General features: G+C 33.6%; 1 protein-coding gene across 6 annotated transcripts in view; it reads right to left on the bottom strand.

The window, feature by feature from the left end:
- The window catches only part of nrm (neuromusculin), a 297,635-nt gene that overhangs the window by 74,701 nt on the left and 195,318 nt on the right, over positions 1-27,616 (bottom strand). For all 6 annotated transcript variants that reach the window (XM_013306246.1, XM_013306247.1, XM_013306248.1 and 3 more), the window contains exon 4: positions 19,804-19,958. In XM_013306246.1, coding sequence (XP_013161700.1) covers positions 19,804-19,958 — 155 coding nt within the window. The remainder of the gene's footprint in view (positions 1-19,803; positions 19,959-27,616) is intronic.

The raw sequence follows: 27,616 nt of genomic DNA, 5'->3' as shown, positions 1-27,616 counted from the left end.
TGATGTTACTTCAAATATTTTATAGCTAAATAAATTGGAAAACTAGTTCATTGCATTTTTAGGTATTTCATTGATTAATAGTCAGTTGTAAAAGCAAAATTATTAAAGACACTATACTAAAAAAAATCTTACTAATATTATTATATTAAAGCGAATGTTTGGATGGATGGATGTTTGTATAAAGTTATCTCCAGAAAGGCTTCATAGATCTTCCTAAAATTTTTCTGGAACATAAGCAACTAATTTTTTAATCCGCGCGGACGTAGTCGAGAGCGACAGGAAACGTTTAAAAATAAAATATAATTCAGTGAATGAGGTTACGATATAGAAATTCAAATAAAGGCTTTATTTGTAAAGTTGTTATGAATCTGTTTTGATTCCGTGCAGAATGTTTCTGAAAGTTTATACAAGGGAAAATAAATTACGCGCCAAACGTTTGTCTGTGTTGCCCCAAATGGGGTTTTGTTTGAATTACATTTTGAATGTAACAAGTTACTTTTGAATACGTGTAATGATAATAATTTAACTTACTCTAATTACGACTAAGTTACAGAAACAATTATTGTAATTATAAAAATACACTTGGATAAGTTGTATGTTTCCTTACTTATGTTGTAAGACTAATTACTTATGTGAATTTAAGTGTTTTAAATACATAAAACAATCCTTGAATCAAGAAAAAGGTTTTAATAACCGAAAATTTATTCAATAAATTAATCAAAATTTTCTTCAACAATAAATATTGCTGAACGCGAGGGCGGCAAATTAAAAAAAAAATCCCGCGCTCGTACATTAAAAAAACTAATTTTCTCCAAGAATTTTACGACGTCGGCCATACTTTATGGGGTCTATAAATAAATCAAAAGAAATTAATCCGATAATGCTTTTGTGGCAAAGTCTAAAGAGTTTTAAAGTTATTGTGCGATAAGTTACGGCAGTTTAAACTGAGCCTGGCAATAGTTATGACTTAAGTTTAATATAGGTAAAGGTTTTAATTTAAAAATCTATTATATACCAAGTCATGTAGATGTAATGTATCTTATTACGATAAGACATAAAAGTTCGATTGGTATTTACCAAATTATCGAAATGGTCAGATCAAAAAAATTAATGTTCAGTGCTTTCAAATAAAAAACCCTTATTTAGTCCTAAAAGCGTCGCTGCCAATAAATTTCAATGGTAACTAAAACCACCATTATTTACCATACATATAACTCGGCCACTTATCTCGTAAGCCCGGGCTAGCGAGCATGCTCGCCGGATAAATGACGTCACGTGTTGGCAACTAGCCTGCAGCCAGACAATGTGGAACTAAAGACAGGTGTAGTCTGCTTAAGGAATATAATTTCAATAATAATCAACCTACGACAATAACATATTAAAAAAGTATACTTGTTTTATTACTTAGTATTTTTATTTGGCATAGTTGTGGCACACCTCTTTAGATTTCCATAAAAAGAGAAAAATAGAAAGCCTTATATTTTATTGAAAACTAGCAGTTGTCAGCGACTTCGTGCGCGCTTTTGAAAAAAATGTTCTCTATGTCATCCGAGGATAGTGTAGCTGCATAGCAGTGAAAAAATGTTTCAAATTGATTCAGTAGTTTCAGAGTCTATCCAGTTCCAACAAACAAACAATCATTTTCCACTTCATAATATAAGTATAAAAATTATGCTTTAACGAAGCTAATCTATTGATTAACTTTGTCTACAACATACTCATGAAATAACTACAATTTCAAAAACAAATAAATTTTGTTTAAGCATCTTAATATTTAGGCTTGAACGTAAAGTCCGGCAACGAACAATAGCGTAGAATTTCGTAGCATTTGGTGTAGCACTATACACTCGCTAAGCAAAACAATAGGCGCCTAAGTTATTATAAATATATGCTCCTCGTTCTGGTTGAGGTTTCAGAAGCCTGAATTTCCTTAATAAGAGTTTCAGACTAGGACCTAATGAAAATGAATATTCTTAAGTTAGTATTCATAATCTTACAAATTCTAGTCTAAACAAAAGAATAGGATTATAAAAATAAAATATGTAATAATTTTTTTTTTAACTTTTAGTTGAAGTAAAAATAATATTTTTCAGTGTATTTTTAACAGTGCAGCTAAATTCAGAACGCATAATAATCTTACTTCTTACTAATATTATAAATGCGAATGTTTAGATAAATGGATGGATGTTTGTTAGCGAATTTGGCATACATGTAGAACATAGTCTGGAAGAGCACACAGGCTACTACTACTAAGTAACTTTTTTTAATTCCGCGCGGACAGAGTCGCGGGCGAAAACTAGTGAAAAAATTAAAGATAATACAAAGTGTCATAAAATTTGTTTCTGAATTATAACTGTCCAAACAAGTGGCTGTTTTCAGACAATAGTTACGTAACTCTGTATAATTAGACCGAAATAAACGCGACATAATCAGAAGCGCTGCTGCGAACACGAATGTAACAACACTGGAAGTGTCACCAGTTATTGTTAATTATATGCAATATTGTGAAATTTAATTTTGAAGCAACTTATGGATATTTAAGATGCACAAATGGTTATGAATTTATATTTATTTTTTAAATGAAACTTATTAATGTTTTATTATTTTAAATACAACAATCAGTTTTTGGCAGTCTTACAGTGTGTATTTATTAGATAAGATTAGTGTCAAAGGATTTAGTATTTACAGTAATACTTCAGGGACCCCTTACGTTGAGTAGTGTCAGTCTTCGAATAAATTCACTGCTCTTAAAATATACTCGGTCACCTAAAATTAAGCAATGAATATGAAATTGTACTGGAGTGCTGAATGCAACAAGAAGTATCACTCTGCATTGTGCAAATTGTTTCCATGCAGTTGAAAACTTTCCTTAATACAAGCTCCGGCTACAATATTATGAATTTTCATTAAGTTCACAACCACGCTCATACATCCCGAGAGACCGCGCTATGCCACATCTAGTAACTAATTCAAATCATTTCATATTCAAATGCGTCGGTATCGAAGCTCGCCGCTGTGTGGCAATCTGCTATCTCCACTTCACGAATTTAAATCTTACCCCTATGAAAATACAGTTGAAACTATCTAATTTATATAGCTAATAGACGACAGAATTATTTTGAACTTTATTACCAACGCATAAAGGTTATAAATTTAGTTCATATAGTTAAACACACAATTCGGGAACGCAGTCAACCCTGTACATTTTGTGGATGCAGCGAATTTATACGTTTATGGCTTTCATTATTTTAATACTGTTTCCCATTATGTGTTTTATGCTTTGGTGATAAAGATTATTTTGTAATGGCATATTATTCTAGTTATATTTGATAGTTATTTGAGACAGAATATTTGAGCCTTACTCCATTGTGATATGTGCTATTTTTGGTTGCACGTAAATATAGTGTGCAATGTTTTGGCAAAATATTTTCACATTATTAGTTGAAATGATTTCGGAGATTTTGCTTATAATATTGTTGGCCAGTTCTATAATTTAGGTAGGCTGTTACAAATTAGGCTGAATCACAATTAGCGTAATGGATGGTTTGTTTTGGAAAATTTTCTCGTTTTGAAAGCGCGTGGTTTGTGACCATTTAATTAAATGTATCATGTTTATGTCTGTTTCGTATAAAATATTGCTCTTGATAAATGCATTTTATACATAGTTAGCTAAATAATAATTTTAATCTCTTACAAAGTGTATTTATTTAGTTTCAAAATCAATAAACATGGGAACTTAAAATTTAAATAATCTAAAAAAAACTGGGCTCGGTGTTTTATTAAGACAGCTGCGTCTGCGACTTTTGACTGAGAGCTTAACAGTTTAAACTTGAACTTTTTTTGACTCACGTACGGTAACTGAACAGTTCAATTGTAGAGTGAAAGCTTAACTGTATACTTCCAAAACTCAAAGTATTACAAAAAAGAAATGCACATTATTTCCTCCAATCTTTTCTTGACATATAATTCCGTACGATTCGTATAGGCTTCATCAAATTTAAAAATACGTCAGCGGTAAAAATTCCTCCTTAACATTAGAGTTTGGTAATAAAGATATCAAGAAAGGTAGAAACACGTCAATCGCATTCGACTTCTGACTGCTGACTGCGTTAAAGTTTAGTCGCTTTACCCCAAACCCCTCCCCCACCCTGCATCCATAGGTTATTGAATTTCAAACAAGTTTCCTTCACCGGATGGAATCGTTGCATTTTTCCTGATACGTTCTCCGATGCAATCGTAAATAATGTCTAGATGTGTTATTTTTAAACTAGCTGTTGCCCGTGACTCTGTATGCGCGGGATTTAAAAAAAAATTGTAGCCTATTCTTCCAGACTATGTTTTACATGTATGCCAAATATCAGTCAGATCCTTGCAATCGTTCTGAAGATACTTCTAACAAACATTCATCCATACATCCAAACATACGCATTTATAATATTATAGTAAGATATAAATATTCTATACATATAGAGCAGAGCTTATCTCGAGATACCTTTCAGAATTGACGAATTAAACGCGAAATATTTTTTTCGATATCGTAAATCACACCAATTAAATTATATAATAAAATATAGATAGGTATCCTTAATTCAATTTTATATCCAACTAGCGGACCCAACAGACGTTGTCCTGTCTACACGTCTTTAATTTGAATATTATTTAAAATTTGACATTGCGATGGTAGCGCCGTCTGTCGGATCCAATGTAAAACATTCCAAAATCAACAACTACTAATAAATTAAAAATTAATTAAAAAAACATTGTCCAGCGTACAAAATTGTGAATCTAAACCATTCCCAGATCCCCTTGAACACACACAAAAAATTTCATCAAAATCGGTCCAGTCGTTTGAGAGAAGTTCAGTGACATACACACGCACAGAAAAATTATATATATAAAGATATGCAACAATATTTTGATGACTTATTTTTCCCTTCAAATATAATAGAGATCGCACACGTTCCTACAATACGTAATAAGTGAGGCGAGCGTCAGCAAGCGATAGTGCTAACAATATTTAAGGAGGAATCCACGAGCTAGTTAGTGATGTTCTTAAATACATCGATAATTTAATTGTCAACTTTATTAACTGCGTTTTTGCATATTAATGTAGCAATCTTCTATATAATAAAGTACTCAATACTAATATATTGTCTAAAATATTTTTAGCTTAAGTATTTAATATTTATTTTATGAAAACTAAGATTCATTTAAAGTTTAAAATAATTAGAATATTAAACTAAGTCTAATAGTTTTTTAAACTATAAATATCTTAATCATACGCGGAATTTCATCTATAAAAACCAATTGATAAAGTTTTATTTCTAACTTTATTTTAGGGAGGGTACAGTTACATATCGATATCGATGTCCCGCCCCACGATATATCGATGTCTGCTGTTGGCCTATCGCCACGATATCTCACTCCGACTAATGCTTGCCGCAACGTTATCGATATCCCCAAGTTATTTATTGACTTGTGTAGAAATGTACAATTGTAACTGCAACTTACAAATTAAAGGAAATATTGTTAATACACTTGAAAGTTAACCTCATTTATATTATCTAATTTTTACTTCAAATATTTTTGAATAAAATTTTCGCAGATTTATTTTAATTTACTAAATATTTCTTGTATCATTCCTTCCAAGTAAACTCTAGGCTTGTACTAGGATATTTACGACTACAGTCGAATGGCAGAATTCAAACTCTTGACCACGTGATTGGAAATCCGTACCCTTAACCATTAGGCCATTGGCGCATTAAATCTTTATTTTCGTATATCAAGTTGTAGTAACGAAATTATATAAATTAATTACGCCCACGAACAGAACGAGCTAAGGCTTACAAAGGACCGTAAAGTTAACGAAGAGAGAGGAAAACACTACAATAGATCCACTCTTACGAACAAGAAAATAAATTCAAAATTTGAGTTAAAACCTAACAAGTTCGCAATATAATTACTTTGGTATGGTCAAATTTCTATTTCCTGCTGCAAGCATGATGTTCAGAGTTAAGTTATACTACGCCTAAGTTAGTAAGTTATACCTATAATGAAGTAAATTAAGCGTTAGTATTTACTTTATTCCTTCGTAATTTTTATTACTATAAACAAGTGAGGAGTTATATAGGATAATAAATAATTTATATAACATATAAAATACATAAGAAGTCGTTATCAAAAACAATTCAGTTTTGAGTGTCAAGACTGTCCAAGGAAACGGTTGTAGGTGCCAAGATTTACGCGAGATATCCTGCAATGTTCATTTTTGCCTTGGAGCTACGCCAAGGTAACAACACTATACCGATGATAGAAATAAATTTAAATAGATTATTGATAGGATACTAGGAAACTGTAATTCATAGTTGCAAAAGACGACGTTTAGTTTCGATTCTCAATAGATGACTGTTTTATTATCATAAGCTACCCCTAAGTAAGGGGTTGCTTGACTTCACACGTATACGTATCTTCGAACATTTTCGCAAAGAAATGTGCATGTGTAAATTGAAAATCGAAAAACATATTGGTGCATGGTGGGGTTCGAACCCAGGACCCGCAGATTACAAATCAAGTGTTAAGCCCATGAGCCACTGACGCCCTACGATGTTTACTTAAATATAAATATAATTGTAATACTCAATATAACGCGCTTCAGTATTCATTTGATTCTTTTTTTGTCCACTCAAAATGTTGATGTTTTTCTTTTATTAAAGATCAGGGTAAACGTCTAGAGGATACCAGACGCAATCAAATTAAAGGCTCGATGTCTCTGACTGTATGTCTGTCTGCCGTCTCGGCTGCGGTTTGGATTAAAGCGAAAGAAAAACTCAGATACATAATTATGTCGCACCGCAGCTGCACAGGCATCTCATTACGGATAATACATTTAGAGATTACGATACGATCACGTGGCGATTTGAATAAAATGTTTTAAGATAGGTATAAGTATTCTTAAAAATTGTAGATGCCTAATAATATTTAGTGTGTAGTTTCAGTCATTTGATTGATTGTTCTAATTGCTAACCTTCAGATTATAAATCCAAACGCGTACAAAACAATCATTGGTTATAGTTAGTACTAACATTCAAGAAGTCTACATTTTAGTCATAGTAATTCATCATTACTGACATTTTACCTTTGTCATTCTTCTTTAATCCTTTCAGGGTGCAAAGATATCATTGCTAGTTTATAATAATAGTTTTTTATGACTACGATACGGTGACGATAAATCGTACAGTCTAAAAATCACCTTTTACGTTAAACGGGTAAGGCAAGGCCGGATCGTGGGATCATTTCCATAAATAACGAGACGACCCGAGTACCGGTTAACGATGTTTTTAACGATTATACTCGTTATCTACATTTATTGGAAGGGGAAGGGAAAGGGAAGGGGAGGCTGGGGATTTTTCCAGTGCACCACAAATTGCAACTTTCCGAGATAATTTTACCGTCCTTCGTTTTTCTTGTTTTAAATGGAAATATAAAAGCTGTTATTTTTAAGCAAGAAAATTATAAATATTGGTTCAAAATAAAAAAATTAAGTCAGTTTAATTTTCATTTAAATAAAAACAATAATACTAAGAGATGATTTGTGTTATATCGTACAATAATACTTAGTTTATACATGATACTTAAGGCTTACTTAGTGTATAAGATGTAGGTTTCTCTGCAATGCAGTATAGAGCTAGATTAAGACCGAGCTTTCGTAATGAGAGCTAGTTAGCCTTGTTGATAATATAGTACACCTGCACTAGAAAACCACATTAATGATCGTGTTATGATGAAAAAACAATCACCAAGAAATAACTTGTATATATCTTTTTCTTTAAGTTTAAGTTATAAATAAAACTACGATTTTAGACTGCGCAATCTTGACCTATTAGGTTAGAAAAAGGATCCATCTCTGAAAAAAATATGTTCACAAATATGCAGATTCCTTTTTTTTATATTAAAAAGTGACAAACGAGCAACCAGCCACAAATTTGCTGGAACAGCGAAGCGACCGCTGCCCATAAATAAAAACGCAAATACCGATACGTTGCTTACCTTTAATCAACGGAGGAGGGGACGCATAGAAAGAGAATATTTCCCCTTACTATGCGACCCTATAATCCGCCCTTATTATGCGAAGTCTATAATAGTAAAGTAATCTTTCTTTTCACGATATACTGAAACATCTTGCCCTAACAATCATGAAATACAATACAATAATCTCGAGGATGGCGATAACTTGGCGGTGACTTGGCGGTAAGTTGGCACAAAATTGGCGATGGCCCAACGTATTGAAGAAGGGCTTCTTCACAGTAAGAGGAAGGCTGCAATCGCAGGCCGCGAATCTTGGCAACCGTTATACCGTCTTGATCGACTTTTACTTTATCAATGTATAGTTTCACACGAGGGTAGTACAGTAAGACAGAGCAGTAGACAGTGTTGTACTGGAATTGTTTGAACGCACACTTACTTTCAAAAATTTTGATTTTCATTGTTTTTCGATAAAGAAAATAAAGAAATATATTAGCACATTTTTAAGTAAATTTACTAATATTTTTTTTACCATTCCAACTAAGCTCTAGGCTTATGCTAGGATATGGTTTACGACAATAGTCGAATGGAGGGATTCGAACCCCCGACTTAACCATTAGGCTATTGACGCTTCAAGTTATTCAGGTACTTGGAGATTATGATTTGAAAAAGATATTATTATAAAATATTTAAATGGCTTTATTTTTAATTTAATAGTTAAAACTTAATATTATGGATCAGATTCTTATACAATCTTATTCTTATCGCATAAATACTAAAGAAAGATATATATTCCTAAAAGTATTTACGCTTGCGATTCCAAAATACGCATACGAAATATATGTGGCAAGTTGTACAACAAATTTTGTTGAAGGCACATCGAATGTTGAACGCCGCGGGAGCGTATTTTAGATGCGGCTAAATTTTATTCAACAACGTACAATAGCAAGGGGTGTGGTTGCCTGTACATATTTATTCAGGCTCCGTCTGGCCCTAGGCCAGGCGTCGATATCTTTATTTGCAAACTATTTGTTGTTTCGCAATAGAAATGTCGATTTATAGTCTGCAGATTCAGTAAATGTAAACAAAACAATGAAAAATGTAAAAAAAAAACTATTATATATAAAAGAAAGTAGTGTTAGTTACACTATTAATAACTCAAGAACGGCTTTACCTATATGGTTGAAAATTGGTGAGGAGGTAGCTTAGAGACAGGAGACGGACATAGGACAATAATATTCATTTTTTTTCTAATTTATGCCTTGAAGAGTTGCTTTTTATTAATATTATAAATGCGAATGTTTAGAAGGATGTGATGTGGATCGATGGATGGATGGGTGTTTGAAGATAACTCTGGAACGGCTGAACGGATCTCGATTAAATTTGGCATACGTATAAAACAAAGTCTGAAAGAACAGATAGGCTACACTAAGTTTTTTTCTATATCCACGCGGGCGGAGTCGCGAGCGACAGCTAGTTTTGGATGAAAATTACTTATCTGCCTTCACCAAAACTAAAGAGGCAGAGTCCTCAGAAATTTATTTTCATCTTAAATATTTCTTAATAAAACCTGATTACTGTAACAAATTATTCTACTTAAAAATACAAAGGAACAAACGTTATCTTTTAATATACATTAAAAACTACATCGTGTTAAATAGCCGGCTATTAGGATTTTATTGTGCGAGATACATTGCCGGCTTTGTTCGCGGGGCGTAATGTCCGGTCATCAGTTGCACGGCATTGACCATTCCCTTGATTACGTCATCATGAATGAAGAGATAAACTTAGGAGAAAATATCTTGATAGAAAATGATGAAATTAAAGTAGAAAATATCTTTGAATAAAATAATTAACAAGATACTAAAATCGTTGTAGATCAAATGTTCTCTCTCTCTCTCTCTGTCCCTAGCTTGCATCCCATGAGGTGGTGGGATCAGCTTTCCCAATCCGTCTCTTCAACTTCGCTCTGTCCATGACATCGTCTTCTGAGACTTGGCACTCACTCATGTCTTTTATTACTACATCTTTCCATCTCGTTTACATGACAGATACTTATAATTGATAAAATAATAAATTTTGAGTCAATAAAATAAAAGAACATTACAGTACGTTAGGTCTATAAAATTAAAAACTTAAGAATAATTTCATTGATTTTCAAATAAACTTTATAGATGTCATAAGATGAAATGCTTTTACTATATTGGATTCTAAGAACGAAATAAAAAATATAAGCCGAGACGTCTTCACGGAGATCTTCCACACTTTGGAACGCTATTTAAATGAACTCCAGAATATTCGATATGGAAATATTATTCTTAAATCCGTACAACATCGGAAATGCAGATTTCGTGAAGGAAAATACTATTGGAAGTTGGCTGCGCTACTTCATAGTTACAAATGGCGCGAACCTCTTTGTTCTGATGGATAACGTAAAGGCCCATTTACACAAGCTAATGTTTATTCTATCCCCAATCTATCAAATTCCTTTATTGTAAACAGACATAGAGCCTTTATTATAATGACATGAGTTAAATAAAGCATGATGTAGTCAAATAAGGGTATGAACCGGTGAGGGCGCTGCTATCGCGATCGGTTCTGTCAGAATATATAAAACCTTCTTAGTCATAGAAACTGACAAAAAAAACATGACAGTTACAGTATAAATAGGCTCTTGTGATATTTTTGACGTTGACAGGGTGGCGCTAGTGAGCTGTCATAATTTAGTTTGACTTATGCCTTATTTAGATGGCCTTGTTGCCCTCATAGTGCTATAAAGACGAGGATATAACTATGAAACTCAAACCGTTTGTTTTGTCTTCGTTTAAAGCATTTTATTGAATAAGAACAAGATTTTTATTTACACTAAAAGATCGCGAAAGTATGTTCTTGTTTTAACTCTTTTCGTTCAGTGTAAACCAACCTTTAGAATCGGGATCTCGTATTAGAATTCTATTTATCACGTCAGTCGAAAGCCTCTGATAAATCTGTTGCATATTTTTCTTACTTTAAAATAAACACACGAGGAAATTTTATAGAAAGGTGGAAGCGTTCTCCAGTCACGTCTATCGTTGATTTATGCATTGCGAGTGCTGTGTTGCATATTGGAGGTGAGGCTGATAGATTTTACTTGACTCTGGCATATTATCAATATCTGAAATGTTGCTTCATTAAGGAGTACTTTAATACAATATTAATTAGAACCATTTGAAGCGAATTGCGCGCTTTTACCAAGTCAAGTATCAGATTGATTAGTAAGGGGACGTAAACGTGATATTTTAATTTTTTTATATCATAAGGTGGCAAACGAGCGAGCAGCCACCTGAAATCGCTGAAATAGCGAAGTGACCGTTGCCCATAGACATACGCATTTGCATATGCTTTGCCTACCTTTAATCGATGGAGAAGAGGATGCACAGAAAGAAAAAGATTTCCCTTTCCATGCATCCTATCAACCGGAAAGTCCACTTCCTCTTCCCATTCTTTCCTTATAAGAAGAAGGGTGGGAAGGGAAAGAGGACTACATTAGGCCACCGGGACGTACACTCATCAGACGAAACGCGGAATTGCTTCCACTTGACGCCTGTCTTCTGTGTGGTCGTGGTATTCCACTGAGCGCGCTGGGCCAATTCGTGCGAAGATGTTAAAGCGGGCTCTACCACTGTTAAAATATGTCTAGTGTTGCGCTGATACACCGGCACAGTGCCTCCTCATGTGGCCAATTATCCTATGTTAACATTAGTACGATTTTCATATATCTTATTTAAATTCTTTTTAGGGGCCATTTAAATCATGTGATTTTTTTAACAACAATTGACTCTCACAACCTCTCTGGTGTTTCTGGTTTTAGACTACCAGTCAGTGTTGTTAAATCTGTTTTTGTACATAATTTATTGTACTTTTTATCATTGAAAAGTTACTGATAAAATTTAAAAAAGTAGCGTCATTTTATAAATAGAAATCAATTTTATTCAGATTCCCGATCGTCTCCGTCGCCAACGGGGTATTTTAACGTTTAATTGTGATTGCTTTGAATTAATTGAACTCTGTTGTTTCTCTTATAAATAATGTATTTGACATTTACATAGTCAAATATTATTCTAACCATACTTTACGGTTGATATTAAGTTGTCTGCCAGTTCACAATTAAATTTCTATTCAACTTTTATGATCACAAAAGCAAACGTAACGTAAATAATCTTACAAATAATATATATAAATGCGAATGTTTGGATGTATGAATGGATGGATGTTTGTATGTAGGTATCTCCTGAACGGCGGTATGGATCTCGCTGGAATTCGTCACAGTTGTAGAACATAGTCTGAAAGCACTCATAGGCTATTTATTAGGCTTTTTTTAAATTCCGCGTGGAAGGAGTAGAGGGCGACGGCTAGTGACTATATAAATATTTATTGTAATTCAAATGAACAGGAAATATAGAAGTGTACGTAATAAAGAACCTTTTCATGCAACAAATAATTAAAAGCTAATGATTTCATCACTGCTAAAACACAAGTTAAACTTATTCCTTGTTTTAAAAACAAAAGTTTTAAAACATTTCTCGGGCGTCAAAAGAGGTGTCATTAAGTTTATTGTGTGAGATATACGTCCGTTCTCCAGCTCAGTTTAAATGTACGGCCATCAATTTGCAACACGGAGGGAAAGGAGTCGCAAAAATCTGCCCATTTTGTACACGTAATGGTCACCATCATTTTGTGTTTCGTGCTAGTCTATGTTATAAGCGGAAGCGTTTGAGAAAACTACGTTCAATAAAAATTTATTGAAAAGTTATGGATGTAAGAACAATAGACAATCAGCTGTAGTTATTTAAATGTAACTATAAAAAGAAAATCTATTTAACAATGAACTAACAAAGAATCTAATGAATATTCTTAAATCTATGATAGCCGAAGACGAAGAAGAGCTGGCAGCTACCTCGGACAAAGAATTAGTTTAGCTATCCAAAGGGGGAACGCTGCCAGTATCTTCGGGACCTTGCCTAAAGGGACTCCTTTTAGTAATATATTTTAGCAAATTATTCGTTTTTAATGTTTTATTTAATATCACAATAAAAATAGTTTGTACCATAATGTAATGTTCGAAATAATGGGTTATCTTTGAATTTTTGAAATATATCTTTTAAAATTTTTTATTTGTTATCTGTACTTCATTTACTTCACAATTTCAAAGTATATAAGAGCTATAGTAAATTAAAAAAATTGTAATGTATTTGAAATAATCTTACATATAAAATTTTCATGTCATAATATTTGCATCCTCCTCCGAAACTATAATACTTGACCGATTTTTATGAAATTTTATATACATACTAGCTGTCGCCCGCGACTCCGTCCGTGCGGGATAAAAAAAATAGATGTTGGCCGATACTCAATATGCTCACAAAATTTCATGAGAATCTGTCAAGCCGTTTCGGAGGAGTATGGGAACGAAAATTGTGACATGAGAATTTTTTCAGTTGGTCTGAGAATCGGCTAATATCTATGTTTTAATCCCGCGACAGCTATATATGTAATCTGAAAATTGTCTTGTTTGTACGTATAGACACACATTAAATATAGACAGTATTTAACTCTGTAGGCCACACACCATTGCCCGTGTCAGTGTGTAGGTCAGCTCGCGTAATGTCACGTGAAATGAGCGCATAAAGACATTCTCCGCTCGATAGTGATGTTACTAACAATGACACATATCGATAGAATATTTATAGACAAACATTGGTACACGAACAAAACAACCTTGAACTCAAGAAACATTTGTAAGCATCAAGAGTTTGAAACTTATACCAAAAATATACATAGTGCAGCTCAGTTAACTATCGAAAATGTTTGTAATAAGTTGAAATAAATTCCCATTGAGGGGTTCTACATTGTTTTACATATGTTTTAGTCAACCACGCTAGAGCAGTGCGCGTTGGTTGCTGCAATAAACACTTTATCGATAATATAGTGTTCAGTACATCTCTACTCTCAGGTAATGCGTCGTGAAATTCCCGGCTGCGGTCACAATGCGGCCGTGGCGCCTTGACCGGCCGGATATTGTACCTTCACACAACATATAACCATACAACGCGTTTATATTTTACTTCAATAAAATGTCAAAGAACAAATTATTGCTGAGTTATTCAAAAGTAAAATTCAAACCGAACTTTCGGTTGACTTCACACATATCTTTGAATTTCTCCTCAGATATGTGCAGGTTGCATCACGATGTTATCCTTCACCCTAAGAACGTCAGATAAATTTACATATGTAAATCGAAAATCAAAAAATACATTGGTATATAACGAGATTTGAACCCAGGACCTGCAAACCGCTAGTCAATTGCTTAACCTCTGAGCCACGACCTCTTCCTATTATGTTCGATTATTATTTTTTTTGGTTTTATCAATAAAATTGCTGCTTTTAGAATCACCAGACAATCAATATGTTTCAAAATCTAAGGAGAGTTTTAGAATTAAGTGTTGCTTTCATCGCGGACTTGGTATTTTTTCTGTCTGTAAAACCAGCGTAATATTTTTTTAAATTTATAAATAGCTTACATAATCTATGTATTTATCTATAAATATGTCTTTAGTTATCTGAATATTCTAGAGTTAGCAAAACTTTACTTTTTAAATTAACTCCTAGAGGAAAGTTTTCACGTCGCTAAATTAAAAAAGGTAAAAGTTTCAAGTCAATGCGGAAATGTTTTTCCTTTCCTTGAAACATTTTGCCAAGAAAAGGACCTCTATAATTTAACCCTCTTTGAGGGAACTTTTGATATGCTTCTATTTAAGTTAAATGTTTTATACGACGTAATATAAACTTTGAAAGGATAATATGTGACCAGCTATTTAGCTGATTTTCTATATATTTATACTTCGGTATAAAAGGTAATGAGAGCGCCTGTGACTCAGGGGTTAAAGCACTTGGCTTGTAATCTGCAGGTCTTGAGTTCGAATCCCGCCATATCCCAATGTGTTTTCGATGTTCGATTTACATATGTACATTTATCTGACGTTCTTACAGTAAAGGAAAACATCGTGATACAACCTACTCATACCGTGGTTACCTGAGACCAAAATCTTTGTATAAAATATATCGTCATCCCTGTCATTGTTTTTCACAAAACCGAGATAACAATGTTTTAAACGGCGATTTTAGCATCAGAAACTCTTTATTAGTACTCAAACAAGGCGTTTCCCTGTACTTCATCACTTTAGCGTTATCGCGCGAAATACAATGCATCATGTGTATTGTACGCTGACTTCCGGTCTCGTCGCTTCCGCAGAGTACCCAGCCGGCAATGTACATCGCGCTACCCGAATAAATCGCCTGTATAAAACTGCATTTTTCAGAACCGCGTGAATTGTGTGACATTTCCTTCCCGCTTACGCCACTTTTTTACATCGGCTTGTATTTGTCTGTTTAAAAACAGTGTTTCAAGCGATATAGCTTTGTAAATATCCGATCTAATTTAATCCTTTAAACTATACAGCCTATCTCTTTTGGTCGCTAGAATCAAAACCTCTTTTATGTTATAATTTTTCTAGGTACAAGCATTCTTAATAATACATATATCTATACTGATAGCGAAGAGCTTCGACCAACATCTCAAGAAGCTCTCGCTAAACAGTTGGATTAAGGGCCCGATACAAAAGGCAGTTATTCTAGAAACAGCGCGCATCGTGAGAAGGTTCCTGTCTCTGCAGCCCTCACCACTGCTTGTTTGAGTCATGGGATTCCGCAGCCGGTGGTGTTCTCTTTTTAATGTAATATGTTTTGTATATTTTTATTTTTTTTGGATATGAAATGTATTATATTAGAAATATGATAAATAAATGTATATGTGTCATATATCGCAAAAAAATGCTGAAATTTGCAAGTAAAACTTTTTTCTTGTTTTTTTCTTTACTCTAGCATCTAAGGTATAGGATAAATTAGACTCTTAATATTGTATTTAATTTTATCACTGTGTTTATTTTAATATGTTCATATGATTCAAATGGATCATAATATGCAAACTAAACATGTTATCTGTTGCCCTTAACTACAGTTGACCTTCTGTAAACGGCAATGCAAACACTAATCTAATTAATTAATACTAACATAACACAGGTTTGTTAAGTACATTCGATTATGCAACCATCTTGGGAGGGGGCGGGAAAATAGCATCCCTCCCAATCAAAGTCTCTCTGGGGAGGTCCTTCCTAAAACTACCCGAATCTATTTAAATCCCAATTAGATGTAAGGGTATTATATCTGTTATGACAATAATCTTTGTTTCAATTATTTTGCTAGCTCCGGATTTGGTAGTCAGGGAATTTCAGAGCTTAGATGCTTTTGATTTTCCATTAGTAATTTGAACAATTCCTGTATACATTATATTAAGGGTGTGTTATCATTTATGATCTACAGATCACCTCACGGCTAACACGTGTGAATCAGATCAGTAAACTGACTAGCAGCTAAATTTATACCTGCATAGAGTTATGATTGCATTTTAAGCTTCGAGTCAACAGGCAGCTCGTGGCTTGTCGACTCAATTAGTTATAGCCCATCGAGATGAGCTGTGAGCTGTCAATTTATTTGTTGAACCGCAACTCAATAGTTTAAGTCTTTGTGAGCTGAACTTTTGAACCGATTCAGAATAATAATTCTAATAATATTCCCTTTCTTCGTTTGTTTGTATTGTTTAAGATAATAATAACGAAAGCGATATACGTGGTTAATATTTGTGTCAATTCCCAGCCGCCTCGCGGCCCTGACCACACGTTAGCTGTCAGCAAGCGGCAAACCGCAACGGATTTCGGATCACAAGAGCATAAATATTACCGCGCTTTAGTAATTGCCTCATAGTATGGCTAGCTGCCAAAATACACTAATCATTCTTAGTAACATAGACCTAATTAGAAACTAACTGTACAACAAAAATGAAATGAATTTGTCTATTACAAAATTAGTATCGGAAATGGACCAAGTTGTTTATTGATCTTCACTCATAATGGCTGAAGATTTCTACCTTATTTACAAATAATTTTATATAAAAAATTCTCGTGTTGCAATGTTACCATAGTCCTTCAAAACGGCTTAATCGATTTATAAAAAAAATATATGCATATAAAGTACGCCTGAGAAACGATTACTATCTATTTATTTTATCCCGCGCGGACGGAGTCGCGGGCGATAGCTAGTAATTTATAATTTGGATAAAAACATTCTAAGTTCTTTTGTCTATTTTCTTTAGGAAAAGACCAATTTGCTTAAGAAAGTTATTGCGCTTTCATCTTTACTCTATTGCAAGTAAATTTTAATCAACTCTAAAATATCGTTCGATCTTCCCCGACCTAATTCATTTTGTAAATCCATTTAATCTTGTAAATATCGTTTTAACAATATTAAAATCACCCTGAAAATATCTCAACATCTATTCGTCACTTGTTTAACCCTGGATTGAGTATTTTAGTAAATTTACATATAAATGTGGAAATTTTCCCCTTTAACCCTTGAAACGCTAGCGGGGACATTATCTTTATTAAACCAAGACGGGTCGCAAAGGCCCCGCGGGGTACTTTTCAATCTTTAAAATCGCTCGCCCAACAGCACTTAGTGTTAATTAATATTAAATTTGAGCTTAAAGGGGACACGATTGGAGTACGTTTTATTGTATTCAATTTGTATTTTATTTTATCAGAGCAACGAATTGTAAATAATTAAGCAATTTCAAAACTCACATATTAGGGTCGATTCATAATAGTATATTTTTTATCAACCATTGTTATTTTGCTTTGAACTTATTCTTTATTATAGAAATGAGCGTAAATTTTTATATCACAAAGCAATTTTGATAAGTATATTAAGAATCTAAATGTATGTGTAAAATTTATAAATTAGTAATAAATAGAATCACCACTAATCACCTCTGTCTTAGGGTAGGCTCCGAGCCACTCGGTGGGGACACATAGTGAGCTGATGATGATGAATAAATAGAAAAAAAAACAGACACATGTTAAATATGTCTTATTACTTGTATGAAAATTTAAACTTGGGACTCTACATTTTAAATCATTGAGGTCGTTAATAAAATATCTTCTGTAAAATGAAAATAATAAAAACATACATTAGGTTAGAATGTCCGCACCAGATGGCGGTAATGTCGTCCTCATATTGAATACAATACGTGATTCAAATATATGGTCATTATATATTTAATTGTAATTAACCTTGTACTTTTTTATGTTAAAGAAAGGGACACCAACAAAAATAGTAGGTAGTATTAAAACAATGTAACTGGCGACATAGAAATAGCAAAGATAGTGATGACGATATACAGATTTTGGTCTCATAAACCCAAGGTAAGATAGGGGTGACATAAAACAAACTCGGGAAATAACGCATCCATACCAACTATATTTTCCTGATTAACTCTAGTCAATAGAGAAGCAATCCAATACAATAATCCTCAACCCAAAACAACAAAACGTTTCGAATAATCCTTCAAGTGATATACTTCTCTGTCACACGTATACATTTTTATATACATAAGTCTAAGTGTGAAAGGGATAAACTTTGTATTGCCCGAGGCAAGTCGAGGCAATATCGTCGCGAACAAAACGGCTTGCTCTAGAAAGGAAATAGTGATGTGTCCGATACTTAATTAATTTATGGATTAACTTCTTAGCCCCTTTTTATATTTCGTTTCGTGATTTGGGGCTCGATTCGATTTCCTACAAATTATGCGTAGAAATTATTTAGTTATACAGTCTTAGTACTAGAGAAGTATTCAGTTTTTCTATTCTGGCAGGAAATAAAAATGAAGATTAAAAAAAAGAAGATATCGTGAACAAAGATAGAGTCAAGGTCACTTAAATCAAAAGTCATACACTTTTCACATTTATGAAAAAGAAAACCTGGAATTAAAATTATATAATACAGGCTTCCGCCCGCAACTTCGTCCTTGCAAAATTATATTCTACATCTGTTCCAAATCTCATCGAGAAACGTTGAGCCGTTCTCGAGATATATTCTAACAAACATCCATCCTTCATTTTTTTTGGCATTTTAAAATATATATTTCATCTATACTTTCAAATTTATAATATTAGTAAATATATCTGTTTTATAAATGTTTTTGATGATACTACAAGATAGCACTTCCAATAATTACCTAACATCAACGTCTAACTTACCGTTTACGATACACAGGAGATTAACTGTCAAAATTCCAAAGTACAGTAATTTCGTACAGTTTTTACAAGGAAAACTCCCCACGGTCGTGTCGTTAAATCAAAGTAGATTTACTGCTATAGAATTTCAGCAGGTGCGCAGTAATGGTAGTTTCACACGAGGGCGGCAGATGCAGAGCGGTAGGACAATTCAGTAAGATTGTGCAGTATCAGAGTAACCTTTACATTGCAGTACTGCATTGTCTACTGCTCTGTACCATTCAGCCCTCGTGTAATATTATCATAAATTGTTTATGTACTCAGCGTATACGACTAATGTACTCGCCTCAAGTGTTTTGTTTTTGCGACTGTTTTTATGTGGCCGTTGAAATATTTTAGTCGAGAATAAAATCAGCTCCTTTTTCATGGACAAATAAAGTCTTTTTATGGATACCTTTTATGGATAGGCTGTTAAAGATATTAACAGTATAAAAACTCTAAGGATTGTGACACCTTTTTTGTAAACACCTAACTGGTAATAAACTACGTTTTATAAAAACAAGCTGGTAGCTCTATATTAACATGGTCCTTCGAGTCGGATAAACTGAATACTTACTGTAGGTATGAAAGTCGGTGACCTGCACAGTATTGCAGTCTTCCCCGACTTGTAGATAGGTTATCTCACAGCGGTAGACTCCCTCATCATCAGGCTTCACGTTGGTGATCACCAGCTCAGCGTAAGTAGCATTCGGCTCGTGCGATATTGACATCCTGTGAACAAAGATGACATTTATATATGATGTTTCATACTAAAGTACTCATAATACCACATACAGTTATTAAAATGGTTACTAAGGGACACAGTTAAAGCTTTAAAGGTACAAATGTACACTAAACGACTGCTTGATTAACCAGTAATTGACTGCAAATAGGAGGTTTTTGAAGCAAAGTCAAATACTAAAACATTTCTTATGTCTCAACATGAAGTACGCAGATTAGTAATTATATTAGTCAAGCGCTATTTTATTTATCATCCAAATTGAATACACTCAAGTTTAACCAGACTTTAACAAAAAACCCAACACAATTCTGTAGCTTTGTTTCAGACTTAATTCACTAAAGTCGAAGTGTAGGTGTATTCAACTGCACCTGTTTCGCAGTTACTGCAAAAATGCACGAAATAAACTCCGGCTGTTGATTGAAAGTGAACTTATTTCGTCCGTAACAATAGCCAATTAAAACTAACGCCAAACGCATAGACCTATCAATCTAGTGAGAGCTTAATTACTTACTCGCAACTGAGCCACCTCACTACAGTTTACTGAGGACGTAGATTAATGCTGTAGGGATGCCTTCGCGTCTGTTGAACATTTACTATATTACAAATATATAAATCCAACTATATACTTGACAAGATTTTTAAAGTAATACTTCTTATCAGCATCAGATTGAAGACGACAAAGGTAGATGAATACCAAAGAAGGTATGGATTGGGTGAAAGAGGATATTATTCAAACTTTCGTGAGACCTTATACTAAACTGATATAAAAAAAAACGGCTAAACACTCACGTATATTCGTCCGGCACCGACTAGTTTTGAGCCCATCGGGGGTTCTTCATCAGGATGAGTGGTACTGGTATGGAAAGAGGGTATGTGTATGAAGGGGTGAATTCAGATATGACGGCTGATAGAGATCTATGGAGTAGTACATACAGTGCTGACCCTCCGTAGGGATAAGGGCAGGTTGATGATGAGAAGCTTATCAGCATTCTCCATGTTACTATACGAATCAAGTTATCTTTCTTCAGATTGATTGATCGTTCGACGTCTAACTTCTATATTGTGAAACCGAAAGAACGAAGTCGAAGTATCTTAAAATATACCTATTGGTACAATAAAAGTGTACATTGTGTTTTGTAAGGGCTGTAAAACAGTGTACAGGGTGCCTTAACACTTTTAGGGTAGTAAAATAGTGCAAGCTCACTCCAATCTCATTACCAATTTCATGACGTAAATAAGAAAAGTCCTTTGTTTTGATTCGAACACGGCCGCCGTCGCTGTTGCCGGCTGTTTTGTTGGCTAAATAACATTCAGTTTTGTTAATTGCTTTGGCAAAGGTTTGCGGTTTTAATGAGGAAATTTGTTTTAGACGCAATTATAAATACGTTGGCTGTTTGTTTGTGCGGCCGTAATGTAATGTACTATTTGGCGATGTGCCACTTATAGGCCTTTTCTTTGGTAAAAAAAATATTATAATAGTAAACAATATTAATTTCCTTTTATTTAATAACTTCTGATAGAAATGATTGAAGATGAATTAAATAGATTCGTTACGATTTTAATTTTACTAATATTATTAATGCGAACGCTTGTATGTTTGTTACAACGTACATATGTCGAGGACGATTCAACGGATGTCGTTGAAATTTTGAGAGAAACTAATTGTTAAGTTTTTTAACACCGCGCGGACAGAGTCGCGGTCGTCCGCACTCTTTAAAAAGACGGAAAAACAATAGTATAAGTATTCAAGCTTGTTGAAGGGAGGACTTGTATTCAATCAAACAATGAACGACCTATAAACATCCTTAAATTATGTCGCAAAATCCTTTGATAGAGACGTAACTTCTATACGAAGCTAGTTTTGTTCACATAACGTTATTGAAATCACAAATCCCGGAAGCTGTTATTGACATATTCTCAAATTGTTTACCTAAAGGAAGAAAATTTCCAAAGCTTTAATATTACGATATAATAGAAAGAAGGTTTCAATTCATTTTGTACGACTAGTAATTAATAGCAAGTAGTAAAAAATGAACTGGTTATAAAAAGTGTATTTCCCTTAAGCGGCTATTAATTTTTCGAAGTCGATCCCAACAATTCACTTCGCCATTTTTAATTATTGAATGTCGCAACGAATAGTGTCGTGTATTTCTTTTTGTTTCTTTGTTACTTCACTTACTGCAACTCGTTCTATGCGGACGATTGCAAGAGAGAAGTAAAAGACTAAATTAATTACATTTCTATTTCAAAATTATTTCCAACTATGGTTTTTTATAGTGTATTTCATTCCAATATGTAAGCGAAAAGAACTTTAATAATTCATATTTATGTTGAAAAATATTGATGCATCAAAAGGTCAATGGTTAATCAATTTGCAAATATAAGAAACTGTTTTGTTTATTTATCTGTAGAGCGCGACTCCGTCTGCGAGACATAATATAACATAACTTAATAAGTAGCCTATGTGTTCTTCCAGACTATGTTCTACATCTATGTCAACTTTCAGCGAGATTCGTGCAGCCATTCTGGAGATAACTTTTAACAAACATCCATCCATCTAAACATTGGCATTTATAATATTAGTAAGGTAAACTTTATAATCAAATGGCTTCAAAGGCGTTTCGAACAAAACTGATAAACTCGTTCATCTTATCTTGAGTTAGAAGATGAAAAAAAAAGCATCGGAAACTTTAGTCTGTGAGAACAAAACAACAGAACATCGCGGAGGCTTGTCCTAGATAGAGATGGCGGTTACTGGGTTGAACTTATATTGTGTCGTCTTACGTTTTAGGGTACCGTAATCAAAATTTATTTGATATACACAGAAATAATAGAATGACTTACTACCGCATGAATATTTATTATACTAAAAGAGATTTAGTGTAATAAATAGTTTCTAAGGGTTTAAGTAATCATTTAGACTCTAAAGACGGCCAAGAGCGAAAAGTTTGCGTATGGACGACTTGTTTCTATTCCATGTTTTTCTTATCTTACTTATAAATGCGAATGTTTAGATATATGGATAGATGTTTGTTTAAAAATATCTCCGGAACGGCTTAAAGGTTGTTGATGAAATTTGGCACAAATATAGAACATAGTCTGAAAGAAGGCATAGGCTAATTATTAAGTTTTTCTTTTTTTCCGCGCGGATGGAGTCGCTGGCAATAGCTAGTTTCTTTATGATTACCAATCCTTTTTTAAATAATAAAAGCAATATCATATTATCGTTGTTCGTGTTATTTTAAAATATATAAATATATGAAACCCGATAAAGATTTACACAGTTCGGTCTTGTGAGTTTTAATACAAAACAGATAGCCGCGGGGCTTGTGTCTCGAGCCCCTTAGTTACGTGTAACGGAGTAACTTGCGAACAACAAAGAAATTATTTATGTTACCTCCTGTATTGTTTGCTAACTAACACGATGCCTCTTACTATTTATAGGGGATGTTTTTCTTTTAAATAAAATAAGGGTGTACAAACTTCGATATCTAATGTTGAGACATAAAACATTAATCGAAACGCTTTGTAACGGAAATAATACCTCAGTAATCAGTCATTTAATGTTAACTAAGATGCACTCAGAGTCATTAATTAGTTTTAACAATGGTAGAGCCCGCTTTAACATCTTCGCACTAATTGTCCCTGCTCGCCCGGTGAAATACCACAACCACACGGAAGACAGGCGTCAACTGGAAGCAATTCCGCGTTTTGTCTGATGAGTATGCGTCCCAGAGACCTAATTTATTCCTCTTTCCCTTTCCACCCTTTTTCTTGTAAATAAAGGATGGGAAGTGGTAGTGGACTTTCCGGATGAGAGGATGCATGGGAAGGGAAAATATTTTCTTTCTGCGCATCCTCTCCTCCGTCGATTAAAGTTAGGCAACACATATGCAATTGCGTATGTCTATGGGCAACGGTCACTTCGCTATTTCAGTGCTTTTAGGTTGCCGATCGCTCGTTCGCCACCTTATGATATAAAATAAATAGTTTTCCCTTAGATTAGATTTAGTATAAATAAACTTTACTTAGTCATGATTTTTCTTAGTAAATCCAGTCTTACCTAGTGAGCAATTTACGACCCTGAATAACAATTATATGAGAAATCTACACTAAAGTGTTTATATAACGTTACAATTATTCAATTCTGAGTACGGTATATAATATAGTTTAATTAAAACGTTTAAATTTAATAGTTAAATTTTGTTAGTGTTTAAAGTCAGTATAACTCGACTAATTCAAGGAGTGTTCTTTAAACATAATAACCTGTGCGCTAATGTTGTCTCTCTTAATTTGTTTGCATATGTTTCCGTCTTGCAAGATCATTGTTTGCTGACGTATTCTGAATATACACTTGTGTAGATTCTTGTTCAATGTATTATTTACTTAGAAGGTTATTTTAGAATAGTTTTGATAACCTTTATTAAGTTATTCAAGTAATGCACAACTTATTTAATCTATGAATTACGACTTAATTAAATTACTTTAAACTTAAACTTATTTGGAATGAATAAGTATAGTAACTTAGCATTCTACTACTATAGACTATTGCATATTCAAAAGCCGTGTTGATAAGGTCCCGGCGACCGGTTTTCAAAACGAGAGTCTAGGTTGTTCCAAAGTTAAATGCCTAAAGTCTAGGTATTCATATCGCTATTTAGGAGCACTAAAGTAGTTGTTCGTTTAACGATCGCTACGTACGGGACTATTAAAACTCTCTCACAATAAAGCCCCTGCAAAAACTACCCCGTCTCGTAAATAGCCCACTTTTTACACCGTAACGAACAATTAAAATGACGAACGCGAATTTTTTTTTTGGACCACATTGTTTTGTTTCATTAAAAAAAAATAACAATTAGTTAAATTAAAGTTAATAAATTAGTGAGATAAGTGGAAGTTAACATTTTTATAATATCACCAATCATGGAAATGACTTCTCTCACGGACTAATACAATGCAGAAAATATTTAGATAGACTTCAATCCCATATTTCTATTTTACAGGAAATATAATTAAATCCACTTTGGTTAAGTACTCCATATTGAAGTAAGTTCTATGAAGGAATTACTGCCAAAAAAGTATCGAAAGTTACATTATTATTCTTTTAAATATTTGCGTAAAATACAGACAATATATATAATTTACCAATGTGTTTGTGAGAGCGTCGGTGGCTCAGGGGTCAAGCACTTGACTTGCATTCTGCAGGTCCTGGGTTCGAATTCCGCCATGTACCAATGTGTTTGTTGATTTCCGATTTACATATGTATATGTATTCGACGTTCTTACGGTGAAGGAAAACATCGTGATGCAACCTGCACATATCTGAGAAGAAATTCAAAGATATGAGTGAAGTCAACCAACCCGCACTTGCCAGCGTGGTTGACTATGGCCTAATCACTCTTAACTTAGGGTAGGCTCCGAGCTCCTCGGTGGGGACGTATAGTGAGCTGATGATGATGATATATAATTTAATTATTTAATTCATATTTTTATATAATTGTTTCGACAATGAATATTAACAGTATTCAAAGAATATTCTTATAATTATTATAAATTAACTTAAAATTATAATTACAATACGGTGTGACTGAGGACTGAAGCATCAAAACTCGTTGCGGGACAATAAAGGGGCCCGTAAAAAAGCCCGAGCGGTAAATGAAGCTCGACGTTAAACTTCCTATTTTCTATAGCTACTATATTATATGTGTCATGAGAACTTTTAACATATTTTGTCAGTCTTTCTTTTAATCAACACATACTAGAATTAAAGTGTCGGTATAAATATTGAAAAAAATTATATACAACGTGTTCCAAAATTCAACGATAAACCAGTACTTGTCTATAGGCACGTCAATAATTACATGGGGAAAAATACTTAAAACTTTCTCTCTCTCTCTCTCTCTCTCTCTTGTCTGTCGCACACATATTGTGTTTGCGTATTGTGTTGCTGATAAAGATTTAATTTTTTTTTAATTTTTCACCGTCTGTCTGTTAGTAAGGTTAATTTTGTTAAGCATAATTTCTGGAACGGTTGGACCGATTTTGACGAGTCTGTGCAAACGGAGTCGTGGGCGACTTTTAATATATTTAGAAATTAATACAGCTATTACTATGCAAGATATAGTGATCTTTATAACCATTAAACGTACACTGAATGACCTAAAACAAAAGAGGAACAACATGTTTTAAAATCGTTATATAGAAAAGAAACAGTATCGGTTAACGTCGTGATGTTAATTCGATGTCTTCACGGTAGAACCGCAAATTAGTTAACGCGCTACGGATTTCGGTTAACTAATGTTTAACCAGTGCAAGAGGTTTAACGTTAACCGCTTCGCTAGTCTAGTCTGATGTTTACCTACTGGCTATATTTAACTTAGAAATGTCTACAGTTAATTATAGATAATTTTACAATAATCTTGAGGAATCTAGGCTTGAATTGTTATATAAATAAACGGATAGAAAATAAAGTTATATTCCCTTTATTAGTTCTAGTAATTCTTAAATTCATTTAGTACAATTTTTAATTTTTCCAGACCATAAATTTAATGAATTTCTTATAATTTGTTATACAAAATGAACCTTTACACACTTTACATGAAAGTTACTAAGATAATAGGAAAATATTTAAATATATCGTTGAAAATGTATGCCAGGACCCGTTAAATTGAATCTCATATTTCTGCGGGTATTATAAAAACAGGCCGTTAGTGTGGGAACAAATTACAAGAATTTCACTTCACAAGGGTCAGAAAGGCTCGACAGGACCAAAACGTCGAGATTAAAGAGAGCAAAAAAGTCAAGCAGTCAGCCTTAATAATCAAACTTGGAATGAAATAAGGCCCAAGGAAAACAATCCGAAAACTCGGGCAGTGTGTTTGAGAGGAAGCGTCCAATGAAGTAGCACACAGCGATTTCATAAGCGGAGCATGTTTGAAATGCTTAGCGATAAAATTATAAAACAATAATTCTTTTGAGTATTTATTAAATAAAACATGCTAGTGGATTTTGCATTTAAAATGAGTATACCATTTAAACGCTGTTTTCAGATATCTTAGGTTATTTTAACATCGCCCGAGTCGTTGCGCAGAACTCAATTGTAGGTCTAGCGGAGCGCAGCGGAATGCGGGGGTAGGGTACTGCGCAGCGCATGACCTTGAACCGTACAGATATTTGAAAAAAAAATATGAATTAAAATTATTTATATAAAAATAATTTTCGTATTACAATTATGTTTTCAATATACTATCTAACAAAATAAATTATTATTAAGTATCGAGTCAAAGTAATCGTAAGGGTAGAAAAACACGTGACGTCATTATGTAAAATTGCAAAAAAATATATAAAGACAATCTACATATTTAGGCTTGAATTCGTATTAACCTAATTATCGTTTAACACGTAATTTATTTTATCATAAACGTTTGTCAGTGTGGACCAACCCTAACGCCCTCTGGGAGATTTCACGCATCATTGGAGCGTAAATATGGCTTCATTCTGCGGGTCCGGAGCCGAAATTTGAACAGAAGTTCCTTGGATTTGAATTATAGCAACACTCGTTGCTAAAAATGTTTCTTGAGTTCACATTAATCCCCATTCTAGTAATTATAAGAATAAATGTTGCCAAATTTCCTTTTGAAATTCCTTT

Source organism: Papilio xuthus, unplaced genomic scaffold (genome assembly GCF_000836235.2).
Source record: "Papilio xuthus unplaced genomic scaffold, Pxut_1.1 DF828258.1, whole genome shotgun sequence".
NCBI classification, from domain to species: Eukaryota; Metazoa; Arthropoda; class Insecta; order Lepidoptera; family Papilionidae; genus Papilio; species Papilio xuthus.
Note: the sequence above shows the minus strand (reverse complement) of the source record. Positions and strands in the feature narration are given on the sequence as shown.